This window comes from Suncus etruscus, chromosome 5 (genome assembly GCF_024139225.1).
Source record: "Suncus etruscus isolate mSunEtr1 chromosome 5, mSunEtr1.pri.cur, whole genome shotgun sequence".
In the NCBI taxonomy this organism is placed as follows: Eukaryota; Metazoa; Chordata; class Mammalia; order Eulipotyphla; family Soricidae; genus Suncus; species Suncus etruscus.
The window spans coordinates 50,451,915-50,477,610 of NC_064852.1; the positions used below are offsets into that span (position 1 = coordinate 50,451,915).

A 25,696-nucleotide genomic window follows, 5' to 3' on the forward strand; every position below is an offset into this window, starting at 1 on the left:
AACTTGCATAAGTATGTAAACAAAGTATAACTCCTTAAGATTTTTGATTTCTCATTTCTTGTTACTAGCTTAGTCAGTATTGTAAACAAGGATCCCAAACGATCCCAACTATAATTTTTTGGAAGTAAATCACGCAAAAGGAAGTCAATCAAATTCTTTGCTTAGAGTGAGCAATTTAAGCCCTCAGTTTATAATAATCCTGAAACTCAACATCATGTCTGTGTTCTGCATATATCTGCCTCCTGGTATCTTAGTACCAATGGTACTGTGGCTTTTCAGATGACCCTCCCCACCCCAGAGAAAACTCAGTTGTTAGTACTTCTCCTGGCCTCCTGACCAAGGAGAAGCTGTTCTGATCAACATCTGGAACAGGTAAAAGCACCTGAGGGCTACATTAACCTGCTGGTAGAGCAGAGCAAACCTCAACTTTAAGGGCTTAGCATTCCTTTGACTCACCAAGATCTCTGTTGCACTGATCCCTGGCTGGTAAGATGGACAAAATGTATTTTCTATTTGCTCTTGAGCCTCCCAGAAGAAGTTAAAGATAGGCTTACCAAGTCGTTTTCATTCTTCTTGGAATATTTTGTTTTCTGCCCTTCCCTCCATCCTGCCTCAGTTGGATTAGCTCTTGTAGATTTGATGAAAATACTTGAGTATAATATTGCATTTCCCACTTTCTTGCTCACTTTCCCAATCCTATTCCTTGGATATGATTAACCCTGTACTAATCCTGTACTAATGCTATGGATCTTAGCCTTTTATTCTTCTGTTTGTCTTGTTTGGCTGTCATTTCCCATGCAGTGCTGAAGACTGTGCCCTTTACTGCTCGCACCGCCAAGCGTGGCTCTCGATTTTTCTGCGAACCTGTTCTCACTGAAGAATGCCATTACTAAACTATTACTCTTTCTCAACTGATGCTCTTAAAAGGTGGCTACAGTTTTATTTTGACCTCTTATGTTCCGTATGTCATGGCCATCAACATCCTAGTATGGATTTGCCATCTCCATCATGTTGTTTGTCACCCTCTTGCTGCATGATTTTTCATTTTAATGGTCATAACTGTCATTCACTGCTACTTACATGTTTGAAGCTACACAGCTGCCACTGCATGGGGGCTGCATGGGGGCTACATAACAGACTGTTCCAGAAAAATTACATAGAATACTTTGAGAATCAGGAGAGGAACCAACTAATTGTTTTGAGTATTTTTAAGTATGGTATTTTATTTTTGTTTTGTTTTGTTTTTGTGTCACACTCAGCAGTGCTCAGGGGTCACTCCTGACTTGACACTCAGAACTTGCTCCTGGCGGGCTTGGGGAACCATATGGGATGCCGGGATTCAAACCACTGTCCTTCTGCGTCTAAGGCAAACTCCTTACTGCTGTGCTATCTCTCTGGCCCCAATATTTTTGATTATATAGACATTAACTTTTTTTTCCTTTTGGATTTTGGGCCACACCCAGCAGTGCTCAGGGATTACTCATGTCTCTACACTCAGCAATCACTCTTTTTTTTTTTTTGCCTTTTGGGCCATACCTGTGACACTCGGGTTATTACTGGCTCTGCACTCAGAAATTGTTCCTGGCTTGGGGGACCATATGGGGGATCGAACCTTGGTCCGTCCTAGGTTAGTGCATGGCTTATGCCTCCACACCGGCCCCAGCTATCACTCTTGACAGGCTCTGAGGGGTGGTCATTAACTTTTAACATTTATTGAGCACCTACTGAGTTCTAGTAGACTGAATAGCTATTACATCAGGCTTTTTGTATTCAGCTAACATGCTCTGATAGTAAAACTGTTCAGGAATGCTTACTACTTTTAAGTAGCAAAATGATTTTCAGAAGGAACTATGTGAATTTTTGTACAGCTATAAATTGGGCCTTCCTTAACTGTCCATAGTTAAGAACTACTATACATACTGTGCATGGCTGTCACTCACAGTGTGATGGTGAGTGCTTAAAATGGAGAGTCCTGGGCCCAGAGAGATAGCACAGCAGCGTTTGCCTTGCAAGCAGCCGATCCAGGACCAAGGGTGGTTGGTTCGAATCCCGGTGTCCCATATGGTCCCCCGTGCCTGCCAGGAGCTATTTCTGAGCAGACAGCCAGGCGTAACCCCTGTGCAATGCCGGGTGTGGCCCAAAAACCAAAAAAAAAAAAAAAAGAGAGAGAGTCCTTTTCAAGAAGTATGTAAAAGCTAATGTGGTCAATTCATAGCTTTATTCTCAAAACTTTTCACTTATCAATATGACCATGTCTTCTGGTTTGGGGTGGTTTTTTGTTGTTGTTAGGTTTGGATTATTTGTTAGTTGTTTTTTGTGGTGCCAAGAATAGAACCCCCAATTTCAAACAATTCTATGTTGAGGCAAGTTGGCAGGAAGTGAGAGCAAAGATTTGCTCTCTGTTATTTTACTTATTCATAGCAATTCACTGGCAATTTTGTTTTATGTCAAGTCCAAGAAATTTATTAGCCAACACTTACTCATTGGGCTGATGTGATAGTACAGAGGGCAAGGTGCCTATTTTGCATGCTGGCCAAGATTTGATCCCAGCACCACAAAGAGGAGTAATACACACACACACACACACACACACACACACACACACACACACACCAAGATTTGATCCCAGCACCACAAAGAGTAACACACACACACACACACACACACCAGCACCAGAAACAGGGGTAATTCTCTCTCTCTCTCTCTCTCTCTCTCTCTCTCTCTCTCTCTCTCTCTCTCTCTCACACACACACACACACACACACACAGAGGCAAGTTGGCAGGAAGTGAGAGCAAATATTTGCTCTCTGTTATTTTACCTTATTCATAGCAATTCACTGGCAATTTTGTTTTATGTCAAGTCCAAGGAATTTATTAGCCAACACTTACTCATTGGGGCTTATGTGATAGTACAGAGGGCAAGGTGCCTATTTTGCATGCTGGCCAAGATTTGATCCCAGCACCACAAAGAGGAGTAATACACACACACACACACACACACACACACACACCAGCACCAGAAATAGAATTCTCTCTCTCTCTCTCTCTCTCTCTCTCTCTCTCTCTCTCTCTCTCTCTCTCTCTCTCTCTCTCTCTCACACACACACACACACACACACATCCTTCTTGAGAAATGCCTGTGCCATCTTAGAGATTAAAAGAAAAGGACAAAAAGATTGTTATTTCAGGAAATAACTAGGCTTAATTCTTTCACCTCTTTGCAGAATCCAGTTGACTACTTTGAAAAGACAAGGGAGCACTGAATTTGGGAAATAGCCCTCCCTTGACCCGCATTTTAAGACTGACATGAACTGTTTATCTTGTGACATTCTCTTTTCTATGAACTTGTTTCTCTGTGTGAAGATGTCAAATGATTTGGTGTTCTGCATTGTATTTACCCAGCATTGCTTATTAACAAAGCTTGACACTATCATCCACTTTGCTGTTTGTTTTGCTACTATACTATCTGTTGTCCTGGAGCCAAACTTCAAAGCAGCTTGGACCTGAGTGATCAGGGCTGGGTGGGAAGATGCTCATCCTTCCCTTTTGTCTAATTCTGCCTATAATGACCCCCACACTCTTCCTCTGTTGGCTAACATGCCCAGGAATGTTAAACACTAAGTTGAATTGCTTTCCATTTTCATCCCATTTTTGCTTAACAGTCATTTTGTGTTTTTTGTTTTTGTTTTGTTTTTTCTGTTTAGCCTTAAAGAAGAATAATATCACTAAATTTCCAAATGTTCACTCGAGGGTAAGGATTTCTTCTAGCACACCGGTGGTGGAGGATACACAGAGCTGGCAAGCATCACTTTTTACTTAGCTTCCTCTTCTCTCTGTATGCAGATCAATGCCAATCTATGAGTGTGATCCTGGTGAGAATCTGACTAGGGGAATGAATCTTTCCACCTTACATTCTAATGATGTGAGGCTGAGCCTATGTTGGACTTTTCCTTGCCTACTTTTTTCAAGTGTGATGGCTGGGGCAAGGGTATTTGTGGATTATGTACTTTCTGCAGGTGTTGGGCTGTCCTTCCCTTCCCCTCTTCTAGGTCTGAGTATTTTGGTTAACACTATGTGGAGCCAAGAGCAGATCCTGCCCAGGAATATTTTTTTAAGGATTAGGATCTTGATACAGTTAAGACTCAGGAATGAGTTTAGTTGATTGCATATCCTTAAAAATGAATTTCGGACCAGAGAGATAGCATGGAGGTAAGGCATTTGCCTTACATGCAGAAGGCATTTGCCTTACATGCAGAAGGACGGTGGTTCGAATCCCGGCAGGAGCGATTTCTGAACGTAGAGCCAGGAGTAACCTCTGAGCCTTGCCAGGTGTGACCCAAAAACCAAAAAAAAAAAAAAAAAAAAGTGAATTTCATTTCCTTTCCATTAATTTTCTGGGCCAGGAAGCAGAACTCATACAGATTAGGACAGGAGGAGCTACATTTTTATATCAGAAGCAGGGCAGGGCCAATCAGAAACTGGTAGGGAGTATGCTTAACCTGACAGCTTTCTAGCTCATTTTCAACCCAATTTGTTGTCAGGTAAGAATTTGGACCCAGGGCCAGAGCAATAGTGGGTAGGGTGTCTGCTTTGCATGCAGCCAACTCCATTTTGATCCTGGGCACCTCATATGGTCCTGTGAGCACGAACAATTCCTGAGTGCAAAGCCCAGAGTAACCCCTGAACATTGCCAAGTGTGTCCCCTCTTAAGAAAAAGGAAAAAAAAAAGAAAAGACACTTGGATCTTATATATTCCCTAAGGGAAGTCAAGAGCCCTGGTTTTTAGGTTAGATTACTAGTATTACTATAAGATTTAAAAATAAACAGATCAGGGGCCGGAGCGGTGGCGCAGAGCAGTAAGGCATGTCTTACATGTGCTAGCGTAGGACGGACTGCGGTTTGATCCCCCGGTGTCCCATATGGTCGGCCAAGCCAGGAGCGATTTCTGAGTGCATAGCCAAGAGTAACCCCTGAGCATCACTGGGTGTGACCCAAAAACCAAAACTGAAAACACTGGCCAATCTTTCACTTGTGAATTTCATTTTCAGCCTACTGGATAGGTAAAGTAATTAAGATGATTTATTTTTGAACTCTTTTCCTTTCTAAAGTTGGAGTATTTCTTTAAACAATCAATTGCACTATTGCAATATTGAAAGGGAAACATATTAGCTGCACAAGAAGAAAAAAGTATTAAGTCTGTCCCCCACCCCCACTATATCATCAGAATAAAGCTTTAACCTTCAAGAAAACATGCTTTCATATTAAGAATGCAAGCACAATACTTTATTCCAGCAAAAAACTGCCTACTTGAATACATACAAGACTTATTTTGTTTTTGGGGTCACATCTGGCAGTCCTCAGGTGTTACTCCTGGCTCTGCACTCAGGGGTCATTCCTTGAGATGCTCAGGGCCAAATGGGATGCCAGGGATCTTAGTCAGGTTTGCTATGAGAAGGGCAAAAGTCCTACCCACTGTACTATTGCTCTGGTCTCTACAAGGCAATTTTTTTTTAATTTGACATTTAATTTGACATAAGGCATGTGACTTTTATTTTAAATTAAGAATGGATGCCAGGAAAGTTTAAAATGCAGAACTATTTTGATTAATTATGTTAGTTGTCCAGGACTGAACTCAAGTTCTTATACATGCAAGGCAAGGCTCTATCTCCAGCTTAATATTTTTGTGATTGAACACTTCTAATTTACATAATTTCAGCTAACAATGGAATAAACAGAACCTGTGTCTATAAACTGCTAAGCAGGAGTTTCCTTCCTTGTTTAAAAATTCAATGTTAAAAAAAAATTAAAAAAAAATTCAATGTTAGTGCTGGAGCAATAGCAGTGGGTAGGACATTTGTGCTTTGCATGTGGCTGACCTGGGGTCAATCCCTGGTATCCCATATAGTTACCTGAGCCTTGTAGGAGTATTTTCTGAGCAGAGACCAGTAGTAACCCCATTGCTGCTGGGAGTAACACACACACACACACACACACACACACACACACACACACACACACACACACACACACACTGTTCAATGTTGAAATATAGGGCAGTGGATTTTGTTAGTTTTACAATAAAATTTTATTTTAATTTTTATATTCAGGTTCCCAGGGGAGGGAAAAACAGAATTCACGCTATTTATTTTTATTTTTATTTTGGGTGGGGGGACCACACCCAGCAATGCTCAGAAGTTACTTACTCCTGGCTTGGCGCTCAAAAATCACCCTGGCAGGCTCTGGAGACCATTTGGGATGTCAGGAATGAAACCTAGGTCTGTCCAAGGTTGGCCGCATACAAGGCAAATGCCCTACTGCTGTGCTATCGCTCTGGCCCCAATTCATGCTATTTCTAACTGAAACCTTTTAAAAAAATACCCTGGTTAATGTCACAAACGTTCTCTGTATATTCTTATAAGAGGCTATCCATAGGATAATACTTCTTTGGCTCAAATACTCAGTAAATTTGAAGGGTCTTTAGTTGTCTCCTCTCCACAAGCTGCTTTGATTGGCTGCCAGCTGGCCTGTCTTGCTTAGATAATATTAAAGGTTGCAATTCTCACTGATGTTTTCCTCTTTGCAGATCTTAGAAACCAACCATACAGACGAGCCGATGCGGTGAGAAGAAGTGTCAGGCGGCGCTTTGATGATCAGAACTTGCGTTCTGTTAATGGTGCCGAAATAACCATATGAACCTGAGAGAGACCGGCCTATATGAATTGAGGGTGTGTGTGAATGAAATTGTCCACGTGAACTTTACGTGCTACCATTAAACTGCAGCCTTGAAAATAAAACATTGTTAAGGGTTCAGATCAAGCAGACTAATAGGAACTTAAAATGGGCTATCCTTTCAAACTTTGTTAACAAGTGCCTAAAAGTGGAAGTACCTGCTCAGATTAATCAAAGCAATAGGATTTGATTTGATTAGGTATCTTTTTTTACACATCAATATGTCACACAATTTTTTAACCAAAATGTAAATGTCATATTACATTCACTACCTGCCATTGTGATTGTCCTATGATGGCCCACCCTGGTTTCCCAAAAAGTTGTAAATAACATGGTTGCATATGCTGTGGGCTTCTTGCTGAGATGTCTTCTAAGGAATTATTTTTTCAACCATACACACCTGTATTGTATTTTCAAGGGTTTGCCAGATATGGGAGAAATCAACTTTGTCCATAACCAAGCCCTACCTAGTGAAGACCAAACAGGATGCAAATGTAGTGTCATATAAGGTCACTCAACCCAGTCTTGTTTCACATTCTACATACTATTTCTGTGGTAAGGTATAATGACTATGAAAACCGTCCACAAAATAGAAATACATCTAAGATTTCTTTGCAGTACTGTCTTCTTTACAGGCAGCTTTTAAACAATGCAAATGTATTTATTAATTAGCACTAAACTTAACATCTCAGTAATCAGTATTTGGAGTTGAGACCATTATGGGTCAGCCCTGAGATTAGAAATCAGTGCCTTGCTCGCCAGGGGAAACTATCACTAGCTCTTTCAACAAAGCATTCAAGATTACTTCTGCTAGTCAAGTGTAGTGTTAGTAACCAGGCCTTACATTCTCCTGACAATCGCAAGGTTCTTCCCCTCCACCCCCCTTTTGTAAATTGGAAGACACATTTGTCATTTGGAACAGTAAGTGTCCTATTTTCCAGTTTACTCTAAAAAAATTTTTTGGCCCTAAACTGTCAATGCACAGATTATGAGGTGCTGGACTAAACTGGTGTCATTGGCATATTAAGCAAGCACCTTAACCCCTCTACTCTTTTCCAGCACTTCCCAGTTTACTTCACCGGGAATTGCAATTAAATTGCTGAAATATTCTCATCAGGATTAAGTTTCAATAGGTAATGGGGTTAAATAGCTAAGCCATAGTTATTTTTCCTTTGCCTCATCTCTGGCAGGGCACTTGATCCATTCCAAAGTCAAAAACTGGACTAAAGCTAATTTGTACTTTTTCATAATATACATTCTGCTTCTGGCTTAACTAGGTACATCATTATATTAATTGTAAAGTTTATTGTATAGTATTTAACCACTGAATTCTTTTTGTTGTGCTTTATGTGAACTCCTTGGTGAAGGTTCCATCTTCCTTGGATAATGTGTAGTTATATCTCTTTTTAAATGTACAGATATTTTGCTATGAAATTGGTGCAGTTTTTTATGGTTTTTACACTTCTCTTTAATCCCCACCTAAGCCTCTGGGTAATATTGTAAATATTGTTTAAAAATGCATCAGCCTATTCTATACAATCTGAATATTATTTTAACTTATAGTTTTTTTAATATATATTTAACTACAAGGACAGTTTAGGGATCAGTTACATTTCACATTAGTATACCAATTTACAGAGAATACTTTTAAACTGCCACCTGCTAGCACATTTTCATAAATGTGTCCTTCAAAAAGAATGTGCCAAGATTGTGTCTTAAGTTTGACTCATTTTGATATAAAAAAATTGACAGATACAACACAAATAGTCCTTCAATAAAACGATCTTGTTCCCAAAGCTCAAAGCTCATAAGCATATGCTGAAATAATTGTGTTTACTTAAAAACAGACAATAATTTTGGCATGTTCTTTTTCTGTGTCTATTAATGGGCCTGCTTCATAGCAATATTAGATATGTTTTATAAAAGCAGTTCATTGTTACTTTTCTGGTCTTTTCATGGCATATGAACAAATAAACTATTTACACTATTCTTGTGGTTCTTCAATGGTATATATTTTCTTAAAGCAGTTTTGTACTTCTGTGTCTTTATATCTACAAGTAGAATGTATTTTATTACTTGAATTCAGAATCTAAATTTGCCTAAGCTTTAGGAAAATTCCTTTTGGGGGGGTTAATCACATACTGCAGTACTTGGAACATGTTCACTATTAGGGACTAAAGAAGGGCTCCCACATAAAAACATGCACTCTAATCCTTCTAATCCCTCTAAGAATTTGACAGCTTGCAAAATACAAAGTAGCCACCAAATAACGATTTTGGAAATGAAGGGATGTGTCTCCAACTTGTAATTACAGACTCATTGCTTCCATAAAAACAGCAATCGTGGGGGCCGGAGAGATAGCATGGAGCTAGAGCATTTGTCTTGCATGTAGAAGGGCAGCTGTTCGAATCCCAACATCCCATATGGTCCCCCAAGCATGTCAGGAGTGATTTCTGAGCATAGAGACAGGAGTAATTCCTGAGCGCTGCTGGGTGTGACGCAAAAACCAAAACCAAAACCAAAAAAACCCACCAGCAATCGTGGTTGGCAAGATGGCACCTCTCCTCTAAGATTTGACAAATTGTAAGCAAGCAGCTTGCCTCTCTTCCACTATCCACTGCACAGTGCTATTTGTAATGCTAACTCAGACACCTATGTGTAACAATTACTGCTTTTTGAAATTAATGAAAAATTTTAACTTAAACTTAAGAAATCTGTTTTAAAAACCACCTACAATTTACAGAATGATTTTTTTTCTGGGGCCAAGCAACAGAACAGAAAGGAGCCTGCCTTGCACACAGCTAGCCCAGGTTCGATCCCTAGCATTCTCTAAACTGCCGCACAAAACCAAAGAATTTCCTCAATGTGCCAGCACGTCTTCCCAATGACCAGTCTGGCCCTGTTGCCATGTGATCTGCAAAGCAGACACTGGTTGGTACACTCGCCTCCCGCCGGGCCGAGTATCTTAATTGCGGACCTTCCCACGTGCCAGCTGCAAGGCGTTCGCCTACCACAGCGGGCACACAAGCCATAGGTTCGCCATCGCTGCTCTATGGCCTCCCGAGCCTACCAGGAGTGATTTCTGAGCATAGAGCCAAGATTAACCCAGGTGCCACTCGGTGTGCCCCCCCCCCCCCAAAAAAAAGAAACAGAATGACTTTTCTTTTTGTAGATGGGTAGGGGGCATACCCAGAGACACTGGGGAAAGAACTTGGGCCAGCTAATGTCCTATTCACTGTACTGTACTCTATGGCCCCTTTTAAGAAATTATTCTTGCACTAGGATCATTCTCAATTCGGTGCCATTTCTTTTTGTTTGTTTGGCCCCTGGTGGGGCTCAGGGGTTACTCCTGGCTATGAGCTGAGAAATCACTCCTGGCATGGGGAAGACGGAGGATCAAACCACGGTCTGTCCTAAGTCAGCGGTTGCAAGGCAAAAGTCCTAGCACTTGCGCTATTGCTCTGGGCGCTCAGTGCCATTTTTTGGGGTGCTGATTAAATAATCTAGTTGAAGCCTTATATGCTACAAAGTGGTTTCCTTACAGTAGGTCTTGTTTTATACTAGCCTAAGTGTCTCATGACACAGAACTCTTAAAACCTATCTATTCCCATTTCCCATAAACTAAAAGTTTATGTTCTGAAAGTGTACAAATTAGACCCTTTTGTTCAGCACAGTTGGGCTTTTCTATCCAGTTCTACAATTTGTAGAATTCGCCAATCTTTTGTTTCTGTCCCACTCAAAGCTGTGCTCAGGGCTTTTATGCCCAACTCTGCACTCAGCATTCATTCCGCCAGTGCTTGGGAGACCACGTGGCAAGCAAGAGATTGAATCTGAGACAGTATGTGCAAGGGTAAATGTCCTACTTGCTATACTATCTCATCAGAACCTAGAATCCCCTCATTTTATTACTTGTTTTGAGGCCGGGTTAGCTAGATTTAAGACAAGAACTCTATCTGGCCCAGACGAGTCTAATTTTGCACCAATTTCTATAAACGATTATTATAAAAGTAAAAATGTATATTAAGTATTTGGTTAGCTTTAGTACTTTTATCAAAAATATCTGAAAAAAAAAAGTATTACCGTATTTTTCGGCGTATAAGACGACCCCCTGGGGCCGGGCGGTGGCGCTAAAGGTAAGGTGCCTGCCTTCCCTGCGCTAGCCTTGGACGGACAGCGGTTCGATCCTCCGGTGTCCCATATGGTCCCCCAAGCCAGGAGCAACTTCTGAGCGCATAGCCAGGAGTAACCCCTGAGCGTTACCGGGTGTGGCCCAATAACCAAAAACCAAAAAAAAAAAAAAAAAAAGACGACCCCCTAATTTTCAGTTAAAACATAGGTTTAGGCCTATATTCCCTGTATCAGACAGAACGTTCCTGTGCTGCAACTGTATGTACCACAGTGAGCCAATCACAACAAGCAAAGGTTCAAAGGATATACTGTCATAGACTCTGACTCTGGCCAATCTGAGCAGGCTTTTGACAGTGTTGATTCGGGTCCAGAACATTGTCTAATTTGCATGCATCAAAAGCCAGCCTGGATTGCTGAGTTAGAGAGGTGGTCCGAGCAGCCTTGCAGTGATTGGTCCTTTATCATAGGCACCTTTTCTGGCAATTCCCTGGTGGCGTCAGTTAATCTCCCCCACTGCATGAACCAAACAACACCCCATCCTCAGACCCTAGCACTGAACCACCAACATGGTTAGCTGGGTTTTGCCAGAAGTGGCCCCCAGATCTCCTGGGTACTGTTTGGGAGCCCCCAAGAAAGAGATTTGGAAACTCAGCGGCCTGATTTTTTTTTTCGTTTAATGGCATATTGAAACATTTTCAGGATATACTCAGCGTATAAGACGACCCCCGATTTTCAGTTGATTGTTTTTGTTTTAAAAGTCGTCTTATACACCGGAAAATACGGTAGCCTAACTCATACTCCAAGGTTAATCTGGTTTCTATTTCTTTTTTTTTTTTTTTTTTGGTCATACCCGGCAGCGCTCACGGGTTACTCCTGGCTCTATGCTCAGAAATCGCTGCTGGAAGGCTCAGGGGACCATATGGGATGCTGGGATTTGAACCAATGACCTTCTGCATGAAAGGCAAACACCTTACACCTCCATACTATCTCTCCAGCCCCATGGTTTCTATTTCTTTGTAAACTACAGCCCACCAATAGAGAATAATTGAAGAAACAAATGTCTGTAACATTGGCTAACTTTTTGGGTGATTGTACTTTATAGTTAAAGATAGTTTAAGTTTTTTTCTGTTTTGGGGCCACACCCATTGGTGTTCAGGAGTTATTCCTAGCTCAGCTCAGGGATCATCCTGGCAGGACATGGAACCATGTAGAATGCCAGAGAATCAAACCCATGTCAGTTGCATGTGAGATAAGTGTCCTACTTGCTGTATTATCACTCTGGTACCAAATGATAGTATTAAACCATGGAATACTATGCACAGCTAAAATCTAAGCACTGAACTTCTGCAATGAGGGTGTTAAAGAAAATGTTGACACAAACCCAACTTAGTTGAAAAAGATGTCAATTTTTCTAATAAATTATTTTTATTTACAAAATGTCTAATTTTATAACTAAGCTTTTTTAACATTAGAACAGTATATAAACAAGAGAAAATCTGATCATACAAACAGACAAATAGAAACCTATTATCCCTATGCTCAACTTGCAGAAAAAGTCTTCAGTTTAGCTGTAGAGGTAGGTAGACTTAAAACCTACCAAGTAAGTTTGCAGGCTGGACCCAAAACAGATGTTTATAAATAAAAATATTACATCTAGATGCCCCAAGGAACAACATTAAAGAATGGCTTAAATTTCATCTGGTTAGGCAGCCACTGTCTTATCTGAATAAAAAGTAAGGGTGAGAATATTTCACTGCTCCTAAAATGTGAACAATCTAATGCTGGGGCAATTGCCAGATTAAATCATTTACCAATCTATTAACAATGAGATGTCCTTATTAAACTAGATCCTGAGTCACAAAATCAGTTTTCTATGCAGGTTTTAAAAATGTCAATTTTCTGCCATTACTAAGGAATTTAGACCAGGTAAAGGTAAATAAAATGGAAGAATAAGAGGAAATGTGGGTATATGAACAGAAATCTCATTTTCAGTTTCACCTACATATCAGCCCCAATAACATCTAAGTGCCTATAAAAAGCAGCTGCTTTGGTAGGTCTTATTGATATTTTGCTATTGTGACTTTATTTTTTTGTGAGCCACACCCGGTGACACTCAGGGGTTACTCCTGGCTATGCGCTCAGAAATCGCTCCTGGCTTGGGGGACCATATGGGACACCAGGGGATCAAACCACGGTCTGTCATAGGCTAGCACGTGCAAGGCAGATGCCTTACATCCTGCGCCAATGCTCCAGGCTCCTACTGTGACTTTTAAAACCATTTGGACCAATTTTCATCTAGTGAAGTGTTAGTTTTTCAAACGAAAGTCACTTCCTTAAAACTAGTATAGCGTATTAGTCAATATATAAAAGTTAGGTTTTAAATCATCCTTTCCCACTGAAAAATAACAAGGAAGTTTATCTAACAAGCCACTGAACATTTCTGAAGTAACAGTTAAGATACACTAACTAGAATTATCTTAAGTGCACTTCATATATTTGGCTTTAGTTGTGGGTTTGTTTTTATGAAGGTGTTTTTTCAAGCCCTTAAGTGCCTAAGGATGTCGAGGACACTGAATGAATACCTAAATCAACTAACAGTTTATAGTCACTCCATAAAATGCCTAATGTGCACAACAGTAGTGAAACAAATCCTTGCCTGAGAAAATGACACCCATTCAAATCAAAAACATCTGAAAAACTAGATCAAGGTAAAAAGTATAAGGGAGACTTAAGAATTTATGGTATATACCAGTACCAGAGCCACAAACTGAGATTATAAATAATAAACTTACAAGAACAGTTCCATGAAAATTATCCATAATGGTATTTTGCTATATGCAAATCAAGTAAAGTTTTATATTAAGAATACATAAATTGGGCCCGGAGACATAGCACAGCGGTGTTTGCCATGCAAGCAGCCGATCCAGGATCAAAGGTTGTTGGTTCGAATCCCGGTGTCCCATATGGTCCCCCGTGCCTGCCAGGAGCTATTTCTGAGCAGATAGCCAGGAGTAACCCCTGAGCACCACCGGGTGTGGCCCAAAAATTAAAAAAAAAAAAATAAGAATACACAAATTAAATTCTATAGAGTATTAAAATATTCTCAAAAGAAAAACGTCAGAATTTTAGATAAAAATTATTAGTAGCTTTGCCTTTCAAGAAATTTTGGTTTTTGAGTCACACACTTGTCAGGCATTACTCCAGGCTCAGGTATCTATGGAGTCTTGGGTACCACATGGGATATTAGGGATCAAACTCAGGTTGGCTGCATGCAAAGGAAATGCTTAATTCTGTAGTAGTCTTATATTTATTTTTTTAGTTTTTATTTTTTGGGTTTTGGGCTACACCTAGCAGTGCTCAGGACTTGCTCCTGGCTACCTGTGTTCAGGACTCACTTCTGGCCATGTTCAGGGAACCTATATTTAAATAACACAATATACTTTAATACCCAAATAAATTTTAATAAGAATTCATCATGCCTCCCTCGTTACTATTTGAATAGAAAGTTTTCTTTCAAATAGCACTTAACTTTTTTTTTTTAATAAAAGAAGCTAAAATGTAAAGCGAAGTGTCTACCTATTCATCAATAAGGTCATCATTACCAGTAAAGGATCATTTATATCAGCAATTTTCAATCTCTTTGTTTTTTGTGGTTTTTTTTTTTTCAAATGTATCTTTTAATCAACCCAGCAGGAAAAGTTTGTGAAAATGCACACGTCTGTGAATTGACAGATGAACATTGGTGATCTAAGAAAAAAGCCTCTAACTACAGGATACAGGCACTTTGGAAAAATAAAAACATAAAACTGCAGAAAAGTATACATATGAAGTAGTTTAGGAATTTTCATTTTTGAAACCAGATAAATTAAGGATTCTTTACTGTAAGTGAATCTTTATCATTTTATGGTTATATTAAGCTAGGCACTAGCAAGCTAAAATAAAAACAGCTGTTTATTATCAAATTTACTTGGAAGTATTAAGAAGTACTCTTATGTGCACAAGCTACTTGGAGTAATGAAATGTAAATGTTGTCACTATGTAAACTACAGAACCATCCCTTATATTTACAGCACTGTTATGACTTTTTCGGGGACAATGCTTAGGATTCAGGGATAGATCACTCCTGACAGTAAGTACTTTGGCAGCGGGTTCTTGGGGGCTGTATATGGTGCTAGGGATCAAACTCAGGTCACCTGCGTGCAAAACAAGAACCTATCAGCTGTAATGTTCTCTAGCCCTTGTTGGAATTATAAGCACAACAAACTATTATTACCTGTAATGTAAACAACAGAATCTCAAAAATAAATATAAGTGTCATTTAAATGTTCTTGGAAACAAGTGCAAATCATTTAACATTCAATTTTCTGACAGGAATTATGAACCAACAGGAAAATAAAAATCAGGTTGTGAGGTTTCAGTTTTGATGACATATAAAAATCATTTTTTTCAGGAGCTGGAGCAGTGGTGCAGAGGTAGGGCATTTGCCCTGCACGCGCTAACCTAGGATAGATCTAGGTTCTTTCCTGCAGTGTCCCATATGGTCCCCCAAGCCAGGAGCGATTTCTGAGTGCACAGCCAGGAGTAACCCCTGTCACTAGGTATGTACCAAAAACAAAACAAAAATGAATTTTTTTCTAGGAATTGTTATACAAATGATATTGAGAGAAAGTAGGGGCCGAAGTGGTGGCACTAGCTAGGCATCTACCTTGCCCAAGCTAGCCTACGATGGACCTCGGTTTGATCCCCTGGCATCCGATATGGTCCCCAAGCCAGGAATGATTTCTAAGCACACAGCAAAGAGTTACCCCTGAGCGTCACTGGCCCAAAAATCAAAAACAAACAAACAAATAAACAAAAACAAAAGAGAGAGAGAGAAGGTAAACATTCAGTATTTTCCCAAGTCTTAGGCTTGTTGGAAAACTATTAATTTAAAAAATAAACACCTTTCCTCATCTCTAACAGAACCAATGTTCCAGATAGTTTAGCTTTTAACAAGCTGAAGATACAAAACCACATTTAGTAGGTTAAAATAGACATAAAGAACTCTTCCTTATAAAACAAAATCGCCCCACATCTTCTGTGCCTTCAGATAGTACAGTCTCTCTTTCTGACATCTAAATCTTATTTGACAAGATCACCAAAGGTAAAGATTATAAACACCTCTCCTAACAAGGATGATGTATTTATTCTGACTTGCAATTTTTTTCATTACTTCTGAGTAGGATCAAATAATTTTCAAAGTTGAATTACAAGGAAGCTTGATTTTATATTGTCTTGTAGGAAGTTTGGAGGTGATAAGACAAAAATATCTCTATAAGAAATACAGAAATCTATCTTAAGGACATGCTAAATACATCAAAAGTTTTTATTTAAATAGAAAAATTAAAATCTTAAAGTTGTATTTAAAAAAAAAATCATCCATGGAACTAATGAAAGGAATTAAAACGAAATTTTACAGATTCTAAGTTCTCCTGTGAAACATCACTAGTAATCTCCTGCCAGTATCATATGCATATTTTAAATGACCGCTGACTTCCAAGCCAAGTATTCTAACATGATTAGCAGTATCAACTATCGTAACCGGACCTCTGAAAATTAAGTTTTAGGCAACTCCCTGTAACCAAATTTTTTTTTTTTGCTTGTTTGTTTCTAATACAGTATAGAACTAACCTTAAGCAAGCAACTTGATCACTTCACACTTTTTAAAGATAGTGACTCTCATCTTCTACAAAGTCATGACATATTTCACAGCAGAAAATGACTAGGCAGAAGTTTAGAAATTTCAATAGCCTTCCCTCCCATCATTGGCCCGTCATTTGAGGTTTTCAACAGTAGATACTGGAATTAATTGAAATACAGGAGCAGGATGAAAAATGTTTGGTCAGTCCCACACTTCAAATTATTTAGGGTGGTGGAAGAAAGTCAAAAATTTTCATTTTAAATACAACTTAAAGGGAAAAAGTAAATATTTTAATTCTGAGGACCTATCCTATGTGCTAAAAATTAAAAAAAAATTAAAAAAAAAAACAACAAACTCCTGCACTGAAGGAAACAGTATAAAATACATTACTAATCTTTAGTACGTAAAGAGTACTTGAGCTTAGAACCATTGATTCTAAAATATTCTGTAGGAAGTTCACAGATCCCCCCCCAAAAATATATAGGGGCCTCAAAAGGACTGATCTTTCTGGGGGTGGGGGTGAGATGCAGGCCAAAAGCAGTGGTGAGGGACCTGCAGGCCAACTCCTGACAATATTCACCCTGGCCATGTGGCGCTACTAAGCCTAGCAGTGCTAGACTAAGCCCACCAGAGTGTCCAGAAGTACAGGGGAAGTGGTGGTGAGATTCTGGGGATTGAACGCAGGGCTTAGTGCATGAACTCCAGCTCTTTGAGATATTCCCTGGTCTCAATTTATAAAATTAAATTCTTAAAATACTTTTCTTTAAAAAAAAAAAAGGGAAAGTAAACTATGTGGGTATGAAGCAAAATTGAAGGAATTTAGGTTTAATTTAAACATAGGTTTAAATTAGGTGGTTTTTTTTTAAAGAGCTGAGCAGTTTAAGTAGAAATAAATACTAGTACACACTAGAAGAGAAGGTTTAATAATTGATAAAAATGTACAAAAATATTCAAATCAGAAATGCTTTAGAATGTGTATCACGAAGTCAATGCTTCTCAGTGACTAGGGAAGATGAAAGACTTCCTCAATGGAAAAAAGAGAAAGATTGGATTAAAAAAAAAAAAGGCGACAACTCTTAAAGAAATCTTTAAGCAACATTGATTTTTGTGTTTAGACAAGGATATTGCAACCATCACTTAAAGTTTGGTGGCACATTCTTTAGTAGGTCCTTAAGGCAATATATTCCAACTAATTTACAATTTGATTTGATGTTAACTTTAAACATCACCTCAAAATAATGCCCTCACAATAGCCTTTTAAAAATGTAGCCAGATGTTTCATAAAAAATAATGGTGGCTTTAAGATAGTGCTAATTAATTAGCACCACCATAATTAAGGGTCTACCAGATTCCCATTAAGAACATCTATTTCTGAGTTTACCATAAAAGGTCAAATCGGCTTTAACCAGTTGGGAAGTGCACAATCAAGCAGTTTTATTAATTGCTGGTGCTTTTTTTATACTACAAGATATAAAAAGATTGTAATTGTGTCTTTAAAATCCAACTTCTGTTAAAGTAAATCAAATCACCTCATGACTTAGATTTTAGAACAAAGTAGAGACATTTGCAGTTACCAATAAATTGCCACCTTTAATCCATCCCACAGTGCCCTATGAAAGGGTCACAGAAAGACAGTATGAAAATATGATTCTTGTTATAGAATCAAAAGTTATTTTCAATTTCCTTTTATAAAGTCCACAATAACAATACTTAAATGCACTTTTTTTTCTGTGATAAAATTAAAACCCAGTGTTATTTCAATCGAACTTAAAATAGAGTCCTGGTCTGAATCAGACTTTAAATCATACTGTAAACATATTTGGTATAATTTATTGATCATCATCCAGTTGCTCCAAAAGGGTCCTTCTTCGTTTTTCCAATTCTCCTTCACTTAGTTCACTGCCAGAAGTATCCCAATTACCCTGAAAGATTAATTGATTCAATTAGAAAGTGTCAATATAAAGCAATTAAGAACTACTTTAATGATAATACATTTTCTGGGGGAAAAAATGTCAAAATCTATATGAGTTCTTTTTAGCAAAAATAAATATCTTAATTTTACTGGTAGGGTTGAATGAGTAATTGCTTTCCCCAAAACTAAACAGGCTACCGAGAGGAAAACTCCTTGGATATACTAGAGAAAGATAAGTAACTTAAATTGAGGCTTTTGTACAATGTTATTTTCAGTTTACATTAATATGAAAATCAGCACAAATGATATATATGAACTTTTATTTTTGCTTTTTGTGAATATGAATAATATTTTTCCATTTAATAAAAAATTTTGCATAGATTGTTATTCCACATTTTGTTAGTTTTTCAGAATTCAACTGCACACAGGTAAATAATGAGTAGGATAGAACCTACTAGGCTGGGGGGTGGAATAACAGCACAGCAGGAAGGGCTTTTTGCATGTAGATGACCTGGGTTTCAGCTCCAGCATCCCATAGGGTCCCCTGCTGCCAGGAGTGATTCCTGAGAGCAGAGCCAGGAGAAAGACCTGTGTGTCACTGGGTATAGCCCACGAAGCAAAAACAAAACAAAAAGACTTAGGTAGAAAAAAAAAATCAAACAAAAATATTATTACATCTGTGAGACATGACCTTTGAAAAGTGGAAAGACTGCCTATTCTTCCCATCCCTTCATGGAGTTAATTCCCTACACTCAGACAACATGCGGTGAGAATAGGGGTGAGGGGTGAAGGAGAATGAGCTCAGTGCCTGAAAAATTCAAGACAAGTGCTCTACTAATAGCTACATTGCTAACCTTCAGAAAGTGATCAAAATGTCACCTTTTGAAACTGGATTTAGTAACAATTACAATACTTAAAAAGAGCCTGATACCTTCCCCAAATACAGTAGTATATCTTAGTGAAATTAGAAATAGCTTAAAAGAATTACAGAACGCTATATTAAGAATATAAAAAGGGGGCCGGAGAGATAGCATGGAGGTAAGGCATTTTGCCTTTCATGCAGAAAACACACACACACACACGAATATAAAAAGGAGCACACACACACACACACATGAATATAAAAACGAGCACACACACACACACACACACACACACACACACACACACACACACACACACACACACACACACGAATATAAAAAGGAGGGGACAAAGCAACAGAACAGTGGTAGGGCATTTGACTTGCATGCCCCCAACTTGAATAGGCCCGTTCAATCCTCAGTACCCATATGGTCCCCCAAGCCTGCCAGAAGCGATTCCTGAGCGCAGAGCCAGGAATAATCCCTGAGCACCGCTGGGTGTGTTCACCCCTCCCCTCAAGAGAATATAAAAAGAAACAAATTTCTTTCATGGCTTATATAGATAAAAAAAAATGTGACTCAGAGGTAAAAATATTCTAAATACTCACAGAATCTTTTCCAGTCTTTTTCTTAGGTGATTTGTGCTTTGATTCTGATCTTTGTCTAGTTCTGTCTTTTTCATTTTCCCGGTCTTTTTCTTTTTTATCCTTTTCTCGCTCTGCATCTGATTCTGGTGAATCCTGTGTAAGTTAAAGAAAAAGAGTCAGTGCTTTGACTTCTTTTGATCATTATGTTTACAAATAATATTTAAGAACCTCTGTAGTAAGATTATTAAGAACTACTTATTCCTAGAATAGTACAATTCATTGTCAACTCAAGGATTCTTTAACACTTCAAAGATTCGTCAGAGGTAGTTACTGCTCTTTTCTAGGGAAGGAATGATATCCACGTAAAGTTAAAAATAAATCACTAACAGAGCTTCACTCAGCCAAGGGCTTAGAGGACACTATTATTTTTGTTAGGTAAATACTCTAATCTCTCAAGTCTCTGATTTATACATATAAATATAATATATAATATAATGTATATAAATACATAGAACACTGTATCTAAGATTAATCACCCATTAGGTAGAAAGTTAAAATTCTTTGCTGAAATTGATACTGAGAAAATTTACAATGTATTCTTTTTTCTTTTTTTTTTTTGGTTTTGGGGTCATGCCCGGCATCACTTAGGGGCTACTCCTGGCTCAGAAATAGGCCTTGCAGACACAGGGGACCATATGGGATGCCAGGATTTGAACCACTGTCCTTCTGCATGCAAGGCAAACACCTTACCTCCATGCTATCTCTCTGGCCCTACAATGCATTCTTTACATCATTTTTTTGTTGTTGTTTTTTGTTTTTGGGTCACAACCGGCAGCACTCAGGGGTTACTCAGGGGTTACTCCTGGCTCTATGCTCAGAAATAAATAGCTCCTGGCAGACCATATGGGATGCCGGGATTCGAACCTCTGTCATTCTGCATGCAAGACAGATGCCTTACCTCCATGCTATCTCTTCGGCCCCTTTACATCATTCTTAAGAATAAATTCAAATGAGCAGCAAGAAAAACAAATTCTCATTAAAGTTTTATGGTTAGATCCAAGTCCTTATAATTATAAAAATCATAGATAATACCTTTGATTAAGAACTAAGAATGAGCTATACAACTGGACTTTACTCAAGGATTGCTTTAAAAGAATGTGGGACTTCTTACTATCCATTGTTGTTCTTTCAAAACTAAATGATTTTATTGGATGATTAGGTGAAAGAAAGATTTGTTTTGTGGGGGGCCATACCTGGTGGTGTTCAATGTGTATCCCTCACTCTTCGTTGAATTATTCCTGGCAGACTCAGGGATCATATGAGGATCAAACCCTGGTCTGCCGCAAGAAATGCAAACACCTTAACCACTGCTCTAGTGTTAAATGTTAAATTGTTAGGATTAAGTAAGCATCTGAACTGTGCTGCTGGATTGCATGGTAGTAGAAGTAACATACTTCTACTGTCACTGAGAAAACTAAAGGCAAATGGCTAGTAGTTATACATATTAAAATCTTGCTTACAGATTTATGTCTCCTCTTCTTGCTTTTCTTCTTATGTTTTTTTGATTTCTTATAACTTCTCTCTAAACAGCATAAAAATAAACTGTCAGAATTTGAGAATAATAAAGTGTCAATTTCTCTTTCAATAACATTTTAGAAGTGGAAGGTTTGAACCCCAACCAAGTGCCAGAAATCCAACTGGGATTAGGCATAGGGCAAGACAGGCAACTTAATCCGTTTCTTCTCTCTAGTTCTCAAAAATTTTATTTTATTTTATTTTGGTTTTTGAGCCAGACCCAGTGACACTTTGCACTCAGAAATTGCCCCTGGCAAACTCAGGGAACCATATGGGAAGCAGAGAATTAAACCCAGGTTGGCTGCATGCAAGGCAAAGGACTTACCGCTGTGCTATCACTTCGGCCCCCACGGATATCCTCAAACATTTTAATCAAGCAAATAGATAAGCTCACCTGACTCAGCACTAGAAGAATGTTCTGAAGCAGAGCGAGACTCTGATCGCTGTCTTTTTTTCTTTGAATGGCTGTCATCATCATCTGAATCTGACCCCTAATTAACACAAACAATTTTGTGCACAATGATGCCAACAAATGTAAAAATATATTTATAATACCAGCTAATTAATGTCTTACCGATCGAGAACGAGATCGTTTCCTATGATGTTTTTTAGACTTTTTAGAATGTTTCTTGTTCTTTGAATGATGGTGTTGACACTCATGCTGTAAGAGGGGAGGAGGTAGAGTAAAGAGTCACTTTAAAGCAGAACTCTACATGCAATCCTTTAGACAACTAAGTATAACAATGTTAAAGAGTACTTAAGCAAGGACAGTTCAGGGAGGGAGTAGGACTTGCAAAACGTAACTCCCCAACACACATACACACCCCACTGACCTCCATCATCTCCCTGGTCCTAAGACAGTATATTTTATAGGAAAGAAAATAGTAGGGATAAGAAGGGACTCTGATAAAAATCAATCAAACAATATTCAAAATCAAATTATAATTATCACACACCAGGCAAGATTGTTCTAAAATATTTGGCTTTGGTCAGTGAGTTTTAACAGAGCACTAAGATAAAGGGCTACATTGGCTACAAATTTGAACCAAAATATACAAGGCTGGCTTCAGAAGAGATGCAAACTCTTCAGGTCTTTGTGCTAAGGAGAATTTCCTACTAGGTTTAGAGAATCTAATGATACATGTAATAAAAAAGGAAATGTCTTCCCTTATTTTACATCTTTTATTAAAACAAATACCAGGCTATCAGCTCCCCGTGCTTTTAATAACTAACATAATATTTGAAACATGCCTAAAAGCTGGCTCTCTACTAAAGCATCATAATTTGTTAAAATGACCACTCTAAATTCTATTTTTACTGATACAATTTTGTAATAATTCAGATAGTATTCAAATCACCTCAAGTACATGCATAAAATCTTTAAATATTCGTTTTCTTTCAGACTCTAGAGTTATGTCTTCAAATGCTGGTTCTTTCACAAATCTCTCCCGAATCTAAAAAAAATTCAGAACATCTGAGTAAGAAATTAAGTATCAAATTTAAAAGTAAATAAAAAGAACTATGACAACTTGGTTTTAATATTATCTATCCTCAATTCAATTCCCAATTTACAAGGAAAATGCAACAAGTGTACATACATCTTCCCAGACAGCATCCAATTCGATTGGAGGAGTAGCTTGTTTCAACATACTCTTAAATGCAGACTCTTTTCTTTTCATCTTCCGAGCCTCCTCTTTTTCTCTTTCACGTTCACGGGCCTCAGCCTTTTCTAGTAACTTTGAAATCAATATTTTATCATTTGTACAATTAAAACTGCTAACTGAATTAGCTAATTCATCACTCTTAATATTTCCCACTTTTCTTTTTTTTTGGTTTTGGGGCCATACCTGGCAGTGCTCAGGGGTTACTCCTGGCTCTATGCTCAGAAATCGCTCCTGGCAGGCTCGGGGGACCATATGGGATGCTGGGATTTGAACTACTGTTGTTCTGCATGGAAGGCAAATGCCCTACCTCCAATATGCCCCACTTTTTAAGGACTAGTTTATACTAATGAATTTAAGCTAAGAAAGCTTAATTTTTGCCAGTCATTTCAAAGTTTTAACGCCATTCCCACTCCCACCTAAACACTTTTTTTAACCTTACCCCAAAAGACTGTTACTTTGTGAAACACTAATAATACCTTCTTTTCAATAGCCAACAACTCGAGGATGTATGGCCAAACTGTTGTGTGTGAGTCAGAGAGATATACAATGGGCATGCACTTGCCTTGCTAATGGTCAATCCATGTTTGACCTCCTGCACACTATGGTCCCGCAGGCCGAACAGGAGGACTACAGTGCCAAGAGTAAGTCTAAGCAGTCAACAACAACAAAATCCGTTGTTCATAATAAATTACTCACACTATTGAAAGCCAACTTAATATTTCCAGCATCTAATGTGGTTGATCTCTTAGTTGAGCTGATTATTGCCACAAAGTCTTCAAAAGTAGTATTAACTTCAACTATAAAACCTTTATCCTAAAAAAAACCACAGAATTCTTAATATTAATAACAAAAAATGAACAAAATACCAATTTAAAGGCATACTAGATTAAGTTAATACACTATAGATTAAATAACAATACTATTTTACCTTTAGTATGTCTTTTATTATCTTCTTCTCATCATGATATCGTGCTTTAAGATCCTCAACATAAAACTTGAAAAGGTCAAGTGCAGTTGATCCTAATGAAAAAACTAAAGAAGTCAAAAGCTAGCTCTAACCAAAGAGCTGCAATTACTTTTTTATTTATAAAACAAAATAAAGTGCCCTTCCCCAATACCCCCTTCTGCCCCATTCCAACTACTACCATAACTAAAAATTAGGAAAATAAAGTATCTCACCAGGCTGACCAAGCATATTAGTGAATCGAATGTCAGAACTAATTGTTGGATACAATTCCATCCAAGATGACATAGAATGCAGCTGTCCATGCTCATGCAATTCGTCTAAAAATATCTGGAAAAAAAAAAAAACAACCAACCCCAACCTCAAGGTAAATCAATTATATTTGGAGGTTTTCAATAATATTTTAGGTTTTTTGGGGGTTTGGGTGGGGTTGGGCCACACCTGGAACGCTCAAGAATTATTCCTGGCTCTGTGCTCAGAAGTTATTCCTGGCAGGCTGGAAGACCACATGGGATATCAGGGATAGAACCTGTGTGCAAGGCAAATGCTAACTATCTATACCTGCTATGCTATCACTCTAGCCCCAATAAAGTTACTATTAATGCTTTAGGAATACAATATTATTGTACAACTCCATTTCCTTGGTATCTGTACTAAGAACACAAAAACTCTTATCTGAAAAATAGATGCATTCCTATATATTCATTCAGCTCTATTTACTATAGCTATACAAAAAATACTATATCTAGGATTAAGTAAGTATAAAATCTCTTTTTTTTTTTTTTTTTTTGGTTTTTGGGCCACACCCAGTAACGCTCAGGAGTTACTCCTGGCTATGCGCTCAGAAGTTGCTCCTGGCTTGGGGGACCATATGGGACACCGGGGGATCGAACCGCGGTCCGTCCAAGGCTAGCGCTGGCAAGGCAGGCACCTTACCTAAGTATAAAATCTCACTGACTCCAAAACATGGACAGAACTGATAGGACCACACTAAACAAATTAAATCATAAATGAGAAAGATAAACTGAATGATTTTACTCAGAAGTGGGATAGAATGAATCAATGCAAGGGAACAGACTAAGGCAGACCAAATTCAACTCGAGGTAAGAACTGTTTTAAGGGGCCAGAGAGATAGCATGGAGGTAGAGAATTTGCCTTGCATGCAGAACCCCAGCATCCCATATGGTCCCCAGAGACTGCCAGGAGTGATTTCGGAGCATAGTCAGGAGTAACCCGAGCGCTGCCAGGTGTGACCCAAAAACAAAAACAAAACAAAACAAAAAAACGGTTTTAAACTCATTTCAACATATTTCTTTTATTATATATTTTGCATTTATTTGAATAAAAGTATCTAATAGAATAGACCCTGTAATTTCAAATACTGGCCTCATTTAATCTCACTTTACCTCTCTAAACAATTTCCTCATCTACAGAAATTGATCATCATTAACTGCTATTATTAAAATGGATAATCTGGTGATACACAAAACAAAAAGTGCATCACTCTATGACAATCTTCTTCACTGAGAATTAAACTTACATGTAAATATGAGTACCAGCCTAATGAATTTCAAGCTCATATGATGTTCAATGT

At 38.3% G+C, this 25,696-nt stretch overlaps 2 protein-coding genes across 9 annotated transcripts in view; one reads left to right on the forward strand and one right to left on the reverse strand.

Moving 5' to 3' along the window:
* Nucleotides 1-8,716, forward strand: part of FMNL2 (formin like 2) — a 350,132-nt gene extending 341,416 nt beyond the window's left edge. The window contains exon 26 of one of the 3 annotated variants that reach the window (XM_049773056.1): nt 6,584-8,716. In XM_049773056.1, coding sequence (XP_049629013.1) covers nt 6,584-6,693 — 110 coding nt within the window. In that variant the 3' untranslated portion in view covers nt 6,694-8,716. Of the gene's footprint in view, nt 1-3,704; nt 4,054-6,583 lie in introns of those variants that run through there. The other 2 variants (XM_049773055.1, XM_049773057.1) reach the window with 2 other exon arrangements.
* A 9,384-nt stretch (nt 8,717-18,100) lies between these two features.
* PRPF40A (pre-mRNA processing factor 40 homolog A) overlaps nt 18,101-25,696 on the reverse strand; it is a 49,716-nt gene continuing 42,120 nt past the window's right edge. For all 6 annotated transcript variants that reach the window (XM_049772993.1, XM_049772990.1, XM_049772994.1 and 3 more), the window contains 10 exons: nt 24,318-24,432; nt 24,067-24,158; nt 23,835-23,951; nt 23,073-23,210; nt 22,833-22,928; nt 22,049-22,135; nt 21,869-21,965; nt 21,420-21,481; nt 19,921-20,052; nt 18,101-18,459 (listed from right to left, as the gene is read on the reverse strand). In XM_049772993.1, the coding sequence (XP_049628950.1) occupies nt 18,367-18,459; nt 19,921-20,052; nt 21,420-21,481; nt 21,869-21,965; nt 22,049-22,135; nt 22,833-22,928; nt 23,073-23,210; nt 23,835-23,951; nt 24,067-24,158; nt 24,318-24,432 (1,029 nt within the window). In that variant the 3' untranslated portion in view covers nt 18,101-18,366. The remainder of the gene's footprint in view (nt 18,460-19,920; nt 20,053-21,419; nt 21,482-21,868; nt 21,966-22,048; nt 22,136-22,832; nt 22,929-23,072; nt 23,211-23,834; nt 23,952-24,066; nt 24,159-24,317; nt 24,433-25,696) is intronic.